Source organism: Botryllus schlosseri, chromosome 4 (assembly GCF_051294905.1).
Source record: "Botryllus schlosseri isolate E-star chromosome 4, Bs_hap1, whole genome shotgun sequence".
Lineage (NCBI taxonomy): Eukaryota > Metazoa > Chordata > Ascidiacea > Stolidobranchia > Styelidae > Botryllus > Botryllus schlosseri.
The window spans coordinates 19,139,162-19,151,315 of NC_137239.1; the positions used below are offsets into that span (position 1 = coordinate 19,139,162).

At 39.6% G+C, this 12,154-nt stretch overlaps 2 protein-coding genes and 1 long non-coding RNA gene across 6 annotated transcripts in view; 1 reads left to right on the forward strand and 2 right to left on the reverse strand.

The window, feature by feature from the left end:
- LOC145437240 (nephrocystin-4-like) overlaps positions 1-1,959 on the forward strand; it is a 36,093-nt gene extending 34,134 nt beyond the window's left edge. For both annotated transcript variants that reach the window (XM_080314433.1, XM_080314432.1), the window contains 2 exons: positions 281-424; positions 1,725-1,959. In XM_080314433.1, the coding sequence (XP_080170559.1) occupies positions 281-424; positions 1,725-1,868 (288 nt within the window). In that variant the 3' untranslated portion in view covers positions 1,869-1,959. The remainder of the gene's footprint in view (positions 1-280; positions 425-1,724) is intronic.
- Positions 1-12,154, reverse strand: part of LOC145437257 (single-strand DNA endonuclease ASTE1-like) — a 533,921-nt gene that overhangs the window by 354,630 nt on the left and 167,137 nt on the right. The window lies entirely within an intron of this gene.
- Positions 1,999-12,154, reverse strand: part of LOC145437246 (uncharacterized) — a 39,935-nt gene continuing 29,779 nt past the window's right edge. The window contains exon 3 of the long non-coding RNA XR_013914627.1: positions 1,999-2,481. This is a non-coding gene — a long non-coding RNA (uncharacterized LOC145437246). The remainder of the gene's footprint in view (positions 2,482-12,154) is intronic.

Consider the following 12,154-nt stretch of genomic DNA (forward strand, 5'->3'; position numbering starts at 1 on the left):
ATGACCTTTTTTTATTATTTTAGTCAACCGACCACGAAGTGGGTAAAATTTACCATTTTTTGAGAATTCTCCTCCGGTTTTGCAAGTCTGAAAATTCAGAAAAAGGGTCCTCTTTTTAGATTTCCAAAATATGGTAACCCTAATATAGTTTGAGTTATAGCTCGCACTAATGAATGGTAATACTACGTGTCACTTGGTTATGTGTGCATATTGTATGTTAAATAGCATTTTATTTTGGCATTTACGACTCACTATGTGAACCTGTTTTCCTGTTTGAAAGAATTTCGAAATCACGGTGCCTTTGGCGGGCGGGCGAGAACGCGTGAAGAAAATAACGTACACCAACCCGTATCCCACTAGCAAGACCTTCCAACTGCTGACCAGCCGGCCGGATCTGTTAACGTTTAAGGAGTTGCAATTCGAGGTGAGTGCAGCGCCGGTGGATTCGGCACTTGGTGAAATTTCGCATTGGAAAAGCTATTAATAACTGTTATTAATATTACTATGGAAGCGATGCAATAATATTGTATTAATAACTTGAAAATGAATGTTTCACTGAATGTGACTGTGAATTTTGATAAATGGCACTTCGGAAGTTAGCATTAAAAATGTACTGACTATTATTATTGTGAGAGCGACGCATCAATATTGCATTAGTGAATTTAAAAATGAATGTCTCACTGGCTATGAGTTTGAATTGTGATACCTTGCACTTTGTGAATTTGGCTTTAGAGATGTAACAACTAGGGCGATTTTTTTACCTAAAAACGGAAGATTTTGACCAAAAAAATCAAAATTTTGACATTTTTTGGCCTTAAAAATCAAAATTTTGATCAAATTTTACCTCGCGTTTGCAAATTAGGTGTTTTCCCACATAATGTTAGAATTGTACTACTTAACTTCATTTCTGGTAGGAACTGTCTGTCCTTACGAAGCAGTTTGTCCTGAAAAAACTTTTTTGTCTCAAAAACTGACAAATTTTTACATGAAAAAAATTCGAAATCTGGCCCTATGAAGATTTCCAGTAGATACATGGAATTATGGTAGAAAGAATTTGAAAAATTTGTAGTACAACGAAAGAGACTTTCCTATGTTCTCGGGTAGAAAGTGTCTGTCCTTACTAAGTAGCTTGTCAAGAATGAAGAAAGAACGTTCAACAGCAGCAGTTGTTGGCTGACAACACTGAAGTTGTGCTGGTGGCAAAATGTGTTGCGTCATTTTGACAATGGTCTCTACACAACAGTTTATCATCATGCGCTTCTTGATATAAGAACCATGCAATGCCCACGGAGTCTTGCTTCAGTTGGGATATTGCGTTATGTTGAGCCTAACACCATGTCAATCTATTTGTTTCATTTGAATGTTTATGATGGGCCGTCTACAATATATGATCAACATTGTATTAATGAATTCAAAATGAAATGTTTCACTGAATATGAATGTCATTTATGATTTACTGCACTTGGTGATGTGAGCATATGCCAATACTACTTAACAAAATCCAAAGTGAGAAGTTTTCCTAAAATCGGGAGTATGTAGTTCAAGAAGGCAAAACTAACTGGAGTACTGGAAACAAATAGAAATACTAGAAAAGTAAATAAGTAAAAGTATTTTTCAAACACTTTTGCTCAAATATTTATGTAAAGTATTGTATAAAAATGGAACTAGTAGTACTCTTCGGTTACTTTTGCTCAAGTGTCGTTTTACATGTCCCGGTGTTGCAGCTGAAACCAGGGGAGACGCACACCATCGGCTTGCGGTTCGCGGCCGGATTAAGGCGCCCCGGCACGCATCCGGTCCACGTCTTCATCGACGACCACGAGAGCAAGAACGAAGAGACTTTCCTCATCACCGTGAATTACATTTAATCAAAAATGATATCTGTATCTCGTAGATTGATGCTGTAACACGTAACGCCAAAGCTTATTTTTGTATTAAAAAGTTTTGATGTATACGAAACGAGTGGTGTATGTATTGGTAGAAAAATGCACAGTCATATATATATATCGACTTTCAATTAAATAAAATGGCAAAAGAAAACAGGAAACAAAAGAACATCAAGGTAATCAGATTTGGGCCCGTCTTAAGCGCCTCCAGCCTAGGCGGTCGTGGGCGTCTTCGAGCGATCGCCCGCGTTGCGCTAGCTCGGTGTCGAGCGCCATGGGATTCTGTTCCAGCCACCTCTGCGCCATGGCTCCGTCGGCGTGTGGTTGTTGATGATGGCTGCTGGTTGATCGTCTTGATACCGTACTAGATGACCGATTAGGCCGAAGCGTCGTTCAGCATGGCTTGGCGCAATGATTATGGTCGAGTAGTTATAGGGTCACCATATTTTGAGACTGGGAAAGGGAGACACATTTCACAGGCTTCGAAAGTTACTGAAGCAGAATAGAAAACCATATATGGGGCGCCCGGGAGGTTTCCCCTATTGGGGTCGTGACCACTAGTTTGGGAACCAATGCCGTAGAAGAAGTTGTTGGACTGTTGGTCAACGAAAGCCAAAAATTCTGATCAGCCTGTCTGCGAAATTACTAAGCGGATGTCACTAGCACCCAGTCCACAGCCGTTATACCAATTGATTACTAAAAGCTAACCAATGACTAAGATTGGTCATCTACGCGATCATCAGCAAACTGCGTGAGGCTCTTTGGCCGGAAAGGTTGGACACCCCTAATGTACAGCAATTATCTTAAAACTTTTAGAGTGATGACCAAAGTTGAGCATTGTTCGAAAATCGTACGACCCAAGCCGAACAAATCAAAAGCGACGAATTTGTGATTTTAACATGCATCGTTTTTCGGGCATGTATGAGGACAAGGTGCACGCCAAACAGTCCTGCGAATTAAAATTTATCACAAAAATGTCGTTTAATGTTCTCCTTCACAGCAAAATGGAACTGATTGTAATGGGCCATTCGATGTTTTTAAATTTTTTCCTATTCACATACTTCTTGAGGAAATATTGAGGTCACGGACCCCTGATATTGCATGACTTTACACAGCGTCGCATTGAGCAAGCAATACAATCCTTTCTTTGGCATTCACATGGTTTATATGACTTAAATCAAGACTTCTCGAAGTTTTTTGTTCTGCAATCCAATTTTACGCACTGCGCATCGCATAGCTAGGATATGTTGCTCAGTTCACAATTGCAGAGTCCACACGACACAACACCAGTCCTTGAGCTGTATATTCTTGTTACATATTTTATACAAAGATGGCATTGACGACATTGCAGACCGTGTTGACAAAACATAATATTGCTGCAAACTAGTAGCATTTTGATAGACCTTAAATTTATATCACATTCATGATTTTGATGTCAGTAAATGCTTTCCCACATATATCACATTTACAGGCTTCGATGCCAGCATGCATGTCCATATGACGCTGGAAATTTCTCTTCAGTGAAAATGCATGTCCATATGTTTCTTGAGATAACTCTTGTGAGTAAATCCTTTTCCACAAATATCGCATTTATGATTTTTAAGGCCAGCATGCATACCCATGTGCAGCTTGAGGTGGTTCTTCTGAGTGAATCCTTTTCCACATACGTCACATTTATGATTTTTGACTCCAGCATGCATGTCCATATGAAACCTGAGAGTTATCTTCTGAGTAAATCCTTTTCCACAAATATCGCATTTATGATTCTTAATGCCAGCATGCATATCCATATGACGTTTGAGATCAGTCTTCTGACTTAATGCTTTCCCACATATATCACATTTAGAAGCTTTGATGCCAGCATGCAGATCCATGTGAAGCTGGAGATTTTTCTTCAGTGAAAATGATTTCCCACATATATCACATTCCTTATTTTTGATGCCAGCATTCATATCCATGTGACACTTGAGACCACTCTTCTGAATTGATGCTTTCCCACATATATCACATTTATGAGCTTTGATTCCAGCATGCATATCCATGTGACGCTGGAGATGTCTCTTCAGTGAAAATGCTCTCCCACATATATCACATTTATTATTTTTGATGCCAGCATGCATATCAATATGACGTTTGAGATCAGTCTTCTGACAAAATCCTTTCCCACAAATATCACATTGATTATTTTTGATGCCAGCATGCATATCAATATGACATTTGAGATCACTCTTCTGACAAAATCCTTTCCCACAAATATCACATTTATGATTTTTGATACCAGCATGCATATCCATATGGCGCTTGAGACTACTCTTCCGACCAAATCTTTTCCCACAAATATCACATTCATGATTTTTGATGCCAGCATGCATATCCATGTGACGCTGGAGATTCATTTTCTGAGTAAATCCTTTTCCACATACGCCACATTCATGATTTTTGACGCCAGCATTCATGTCTATATGAAACTTGAGATTTATTTTCTGAGTTAATTCTTTCCACATATGTCATATTTACATGCTTTGAAACCAGCATACATATCCATATAATCTTATAATGGCTAGTTGCTGAATTAGAGATTGGTCCAAGGATAGTTAAGAGCATTGGTTCCCAACCTATTTCGACTAATCGCTCCCTTATCAATCTCGACACAAATTTTGACCTCCTTCCCTTATATTCACAGATTTAAAAAAGAGGACACATAGACGAGAGATGTATTCACCTAGCTCTGGTCGATGGTGAATTTACTAAAAAAAATGCCATTCTCCGAGGTGGTAGGTCAGTGCTTCACAATTTTTTTGCTTGTGGCATGCTAGAAAAATTATATAACGCTCGCAGCACACCTACACATAATGTGCTTTTTGAGAAAATATTTACGTGGTGATGAGATGGCTATGCTCAATTATATGAACATATATGCGACTGTATCCAAGCGACATTGGATTGTTGACGACATACCCGTACATCGTCGTCAATTTCAAGCAGTCTCTCTCGAGCACAGCTTTTAATATCCTTCAAAACAAAGAAGCCATCTTCACATAGTCATGGATATGCAGATGACAATGCTTTTGTGCCTGTTGAGATTTAGGTCAGGATTTAAATGAGACAAATAACGGGAGGATTCGTATATGTAATTGAGATGTAATTCAATGAGATTGCTTGTTTCATTGCTTTCAAACGAACTAAATTTGTGAACAACAAATCGTGAGAAGAAATATTGCAATGTAAGTTGAAGTCCAGACAGCTTGCACAGGTTTTGCGGACTAATTTTATGTGGAGGAGATGCATAACAAAAAGCGTGAAACGAATCTTGTATACATACCAGTCCAATTATATATATAACGTTACAATTAACCTACTCATTGGCAATGTCATGATCGGTTCCATTGTAATGTTAACACGTGCTTTATCAGATATGAAGCGGTTAGAGCAGGAGTCAGCAACGCGGTGCCCGCGGGTACCAGATACTCCGCGAGGACCAGATGAGTATCCGGCGAGCATGTTCTAAAAATAGATCGAATAACAACATTTATCAATATTCGCCAGATTATTACCAGTGAGCTTTCAAGTAAATAGATTGATTGATTTAGCTATAGTCTTGTTTCAATCACACTAACATGTAACTTACAAATGACAATACATATATATAAACACTCAAAATGATGATATAAAATATCATCATATGATTGATGATCATATGATCATCAACATATGCTCACAAGATATCGAAGACATAGGATTTGGCGCTTTGCCCCAGGGTTGTAATGACTCGAGTCAGGACTCGACCCAAGTCCGACTCGAGACACGATTTTCTGATGACTCGATTCACTATTTCAATGACTCTACTAGACTCGAGTAAATCTGTGTATTGACTCGACTTGGACTCGAGGAGTTATTCCGCACGACTTGAGACTCAGACGACCAAGACCGGCATTTCACTGTAATTTCGAAGAATGGTAAAGTCACCACACTATTGGGTTATCGTCTATTTATAGTAGTACTTGAAAATGCGACCAGAAACTTTTAAATGTGAGGAAAATTAGTAGCCTATAATATAAATGCGAACCATTCGATATCGTCATACAGAATTATAAAAAGTGGGCTCAACAAGACTTTAACAGGAAACTGAGCAGTCAACACAATGACTTTTGGACTCAAGTCATAATACCTAGACTCGAACCTGACCCTCTGCTCGATGACTTGGACTCGGACTTGACTCGGTGTTGAGTTGAAAATGACTCGAGTCAAAACTATAAAAGTGAGATTGAATTGTGACTCGAAGCCTTGTGACTTGGTTACAACCCTGCACTGCCTATACAGGCCACATGACGGAATACCATCCACGGTCTTCTTGAAATGGCGGGGGTTCCGTTATGGTTGCTCGACGTCCAGGACAAAGCCAAAGTAGTAAAAACATTACTATCCGGTAGCAGATAGCGGTGAAGTACTAGCAGGGCCGTAACTGCCGTACCCCAAACCCCTTAATTGGGGGGGGGAGCTCGAAGGAGGCCCAAAATTTTTGGGTGAATTAGTATTTTTTGAAATTTTATGCAACTTTTTCAAAATGCTATGCGCGATTTCAAGTTGCCGTATATTATGATTCTTAGGTACTCAGGAGACATATACGCAAGATTTATGGAAATGGGCATATCGGCGTTGGCCATACCGCGCCACGACGCACCAAGACATATAAAGTTGTAGGCCATGTGACACGTGACTCCAAGAAGTGTGCCAGAACGATCGGCAGCGAGAAACCTTGGCCGAAAAGGACTGCCCGAAAACTTCGTTACATACGAAACACATATCGGTTTCATTGTTCATAGGCGCCTAAATGACTGACGCCGAATGTTCCTGTCTTGGTAATCTGAACCTCACAAGACAAATACTATCCCGCAGGGAAAAATTAGATGCCAGTGAAGAAATACCAATTTGAAATTGTGTGATCTTTTTGTTTAGTACGTTTGAGCGATTCTATATTTTTTGATATAGCAGACAGGAGGTCACGAAATAACATCATGTAACGAAGTCATACCGACGGGTCCGCCCGCGCCAAGAGATGTTTATTTATTATTTACGGGCTCTACAGTTTCAAAGACACCTCACTCAGCTCTACCGGTAAATCTGATTACATGAGTAGAGAGGACAAGAAATTGATAGCAATATATATGTAATTCCCGCTCTTATTGACCGATTTTACCATGAATTATCAAAAAGAAATCGGACTTAGTGCTGGCTAACTGAATAATACAACTGTAAGTTTGTCGCAAAAGCGAACAACGTGATGGGGCGTCGGTTTATCACCGTATGGGAGCCCAAGACTCACGTTTTTTGGGGGGCCTGGCGAAGTGCTGTTTCGTTCCTGCCAAGGGGTATACATACACCCAGATATGTTCAATTATTATTGAGGCGTCCAACCTTTTCAAACACACCATACTCAGCTCTACCAGTAAATCAGATGACGTGAGCAGAGAGAGGATTAAAATTGATAGCATTATATACGCAATCCCGATCATATTGACCGATTCAGTCATGAATTGTAGAAATTTGCTGTTACGGCCCTGAGTACTAGCAAATTTTCAATATCTGTATGCCCATTACGTACTGCATCTTTTGACACAGCTTGTTTCTCCTAAACGCAACGTAGTTTACTACCATGTTTCTAACTTCCTGTAATCGATGCTGCTGTCAGTTATAATGAAACCTGCCATGTCTGGATGCTGAACAGTTGTAGATTGAAATTTACTACAAAATGACCTCCAACTCAAAGCTCACAAGGCTGCAGCAAACTTTTGGTGCCTTGTTGACACAGAAAAGTACAGTGGTGTATGGGAAGCAGACATGGGGTAATCGCGATTAGTAATCGTAATCGATTACGACGATTACAGCATTTTCAAGTAATCGTAATCGCAATCGATTACATTCGAAAAAAATCCAAAGTAATCGTAATCGTAATCGACTACTTCACATATCTAATCGATTTCTTTGTGAAAGAACGATTACTTTATATTTGTACAATGAATATCACATAACCGAACATTCGTGAACAATGAAGAGATATTATACCAGGTTATTGATAGCGCAAGCGGCTGATTGTCAAACGCCACTGCTCATTATTACGCCATAAGTATTAGCTTTGCTCGTCCTTGCGTAAGAAGTATCCACACGTAGTAAATATATATTCGATGTACATTGTTGTGTGATTGTTAGAACAGAGTCAGCCATGCTGTATATCAGGTTATCAATACACTGCAGACGCCACTACCTCGCAGCAATATAATAATCACCACTCTGCCTAGTTTCAAATAGTAACTTATGTATTGATGTTTGGCTATACTTATAGTTAAATGCAGTTTGACCGTTGCTGCTTGGCGAGCAGTAGGCCTATCTATGTAGTATACGATGTATTGTGCGTACACCGGACAAAGATTTGAAGTTTTGTACTCGTCAAATAAAACATTACGATGGTTAAAATCAACAGCTGCGTTTATATATCATAACCGAGCCGTTCTTTGCCGTTTCTCGTAACGGCATAACGGCAGCTTGCAGTATCTGTATTGAGTGGAAGGTAGAATTTTAAGTTCAGTTTATGATATTCTCATATGATTACTTGAAACGGGCGCCAATCGTTATTTCACAATTCTTCACTCGACATTTATACCTGTCGCCATAGTCGTCCGCTTATACACCATGTTAGCGTGGGTTGTAGGTACAATCAGCAGGACCAAAACAGCAATTCGTCCCCCACTCCAAACGTTGGTATTGGTAAGGTTGTAACCAAGTTACAATGTTCCGAGTCACAAGTCAATCTCACTTTTATAGTTTTGACTCGAGTCAAGTCGAGTCATTTTCAATTCACTCCCGAGTCAAGTCCTAGTCCAAGTCAGCTGGTATTGTGTCGAGTCCGAGTCATATTTTTTACTCGAGTACGAGTCCAAGTCGTTATGTTCACAGATCAGTTTTCTGATCAATCCGGTTCAACCCACTTTTTTCAACTCTGCTCGAGTGATATAGAATGGCTCGTGTTCATAATATAGTAATTTTCATCAGTTTTCACAGTTTACGGCCCTATTTCCAAGTATCAGGACTGATAGACGAAATACAAATAATGTGGTAACTTTACTATTCTTCGAAGTTACATGGAATGTCTGTCTTGGCCGTTCTAGTCTCGAGTCATATGACTTGATGCGAGTCATGCAAAATGACTCGAGTACAAGTCGAGTCAATACAAAAAATGACTCGAGTCAAGTCTAGTCACCAAAAAATCGCTACTCGAGTCGAGTCATGACTCGAGTCATTACAACCCTGGGTATTGGGCCCCATAGGGGGGGTCAGTTTTCAAGTTGATGATTGAATTTCGTCAATAATATTGGTAATTGCATTATATTGCTATTCATTCAGATTTACCGGTAGAGCTGGGGGCAAGTAATTCATAATTATAGCATCTGGTATGTTGTTATAACTTCATTATTTTATGTTGTTAATTCGTGATCTCTCGTCTTTTATATAATCAAAAGATAATGTAGTCGCCCAAACGTAGCAGACTAAAGGAAAAACATTCGTGAGACGCACACACAAATTGTCATGTCTTCATTCCTCAGTGCCCCGGGTGGCAATTGCATTGTTGGGGCTCAGATTTGAAGGACCGGACTATTCGTCACGCCCACAGAGCGCGGCTACTGACAACAACACATACCCAAAGTTTTGGCCAAGGTCATTCTTTGGTAGCACACTTTGTGGAGTTGCATGTTGGCCGAAATTACATACGTCTTTTGGTGTGTCGTGGCGGGGTAATAACCGCCACCGAAATGCCTATTCCTATAAATTATGCATGCTTTTTTTCTTGAGGGGGAGAGGTATGCATTTCAAAATCAAGCTATTTAGAGACATTAAATCCCGAAGCTCGAAGAAAATTTTCAAGTTAAATAACTCTCTTGAAAATATGTTGATTTATGAAATACTTTTGAGTCCCCTTAGAGCTCGCTCCCGGTCCTATTGGGGAGTTTGGGGTGTGGCAGTTACGGACCTGGCAATAATGCAAATCGTTGGGTGCGACGAATAGTCCTGCATAAAGGTGGGCAATGGGTGCATTATGACGCAACAAACAAATGACGTATGATTTATAAGGAAAGTTGTTATCTCATTAGACCTTTTCATCGCAAGCCTTCCAATATCTCTTCTGAAATTAGTTCTAAGAAGCAAAACAAATGTAATCGTGAGTAATCGTGATTACTTTTGAAAAGTAATCGTAATCGTAATCGACTACTTCCTGATTTGGCTGTAATCGTAATCGTAATCGTAATCGCGGGATTCACAAGTAATCGTAATCGCAATCGATTACATTCGCGAAGTAATCACCCCATGTCTGATGGGAAGCAGCTATGAAGGTTGCAAGCGTGTTTGGTTCAACTTATCGTTGTGAATCAGCCTTTGCGGACACGAACCTAATCAAAGACCAACACAGAACAGGCCTCCCTAATACACATCTGGACACTGACTCAGAGTTGAAGTGTCAAGTTACATACCAGAGTACAGCGCACTAGTTCATAGCATGCAATGCCTGGCCTCCCACTAGCTGATATAGTATTTAAGGTGACCAATTCTTTAATTATTTATTATAGTGGTGCCCACCGTAAATACTATTTTATTCAAATCCAAATTTTTCGCCGGCAATAACTCCGTTTCCACAGTTTGGAATTGAACCAAATTGTGAACATCGTTTTTATAGACAACTTAACACTTTTATGAGGTGAACAGAAAATTTTCAAATTTTTTGTTATTTATTTTTATACAATAAATAGAAACTGTCTTCTCCTGTAGCAATGCGGTTACTGTTTGGAATTGAACCAAATTGGGCGTGTAGGCTTAAATTAGGTAACCTAACAATTTTATCAAGTATCCAGTACGATTTGAGAAAAAAAGTCATGTTTGAAGAGCCCTACAGCCCAGTGTTATGAATATCAGAGCGGGAATTCAATCTGTTACGGGTAAACGGCAGGAGTAAATGATTGTCCGTCGCTTCAATCAGTACCCAAAACTAGCCCTTGGTCGCAAAAAGGTTGGCGACCCCTGGATTAGAGTGCCTTTTCCGCTTGTGCACAGTGGTAGGTGCTCGGAAAACCGGATTCCACATCTATTTTTCGTTGAGTTGACCTCTTTTTCGGGTTATATGCTTAGTAAGCCGTCTTCACCTGCATTTTTTTACCGTGTTAATTAAATATATCCCACTGGACGTTCTAAAGTTTTCTCCCCCGGTCGCCCCTTTGGCATTTTCGCCCGCTTGTTTCTTAAAATCGCCCCCTGGGATAGGGGGAGGGGATATCACTCAAGTTGGGAACCACTGGTTTAGAGATAAGCTCAGAAAATATTCTGAGTTCAGCAAAAGCTAGGCACTAATCGACCCAAATATCATGTGAGGATTGATAGGCACTCTGCAACTGCGCGGGAATATAGGCTCTTTATAGACCAGTGCTTCTTATCCTTTGTGTCTTCACGGACCACTTTGGACCGTCACGGACCCCTACGAAGCTGTAGTTCAAATTTAGCTAAATTATCGTGCAATCGTCATCTGTCTCGTGCAAATCATAACTGTAGGCTTAGTGATAAACAGGAATAAACTGACTTTTCTTGAAATAAAGATCATACTATTCATGTAGAAATTGGGAATGCTCTAGCTGCATTTCTTGAAATACGTGGTGTGTTTTGAAAACCCGCTACTTCGATTTGATATGAACGAGTGCCAAAAATTCATCTCCATAAATATAAGTGGTGGCTAATGTAATAATAACGCGTAAAGCTTCCGACGACACATCTGAGTATGATCGCAACAAATATGTCACCAAAATTGGTAAACAATTGTTTTAATGAACATATAGCGTCAAGCCTGGTCATTTCTATCTAGCAGCTTATCTTGAAGTTATTATAGATAAAATGTTCAAGTATATCACAGAAGAAAATGGATTTTTGTAAACATTTCGAAGTCACCGTGATTGACCTTGCTCATTCAACTTGCACAATCCCCGACAAAACATCCATAAACAGAGAAATGTTTGTATCAGTAGGCTATCGACAATTTGGAAGTTAAAATTATTCTGCTCAGTATGCCTACGATATTTCATCTCATATGGATATTCTGATGATGAGAGCTTTGGCGTTTTACTAGTAATGAAGCGAAACTGCCTCTTGATTTTCCGAATTGAAACAAATACAAATTAGGTTATCAACAATTTTGAGGCTTCGCGGACCCCCAATTGAGAACCACTGAACTAGAG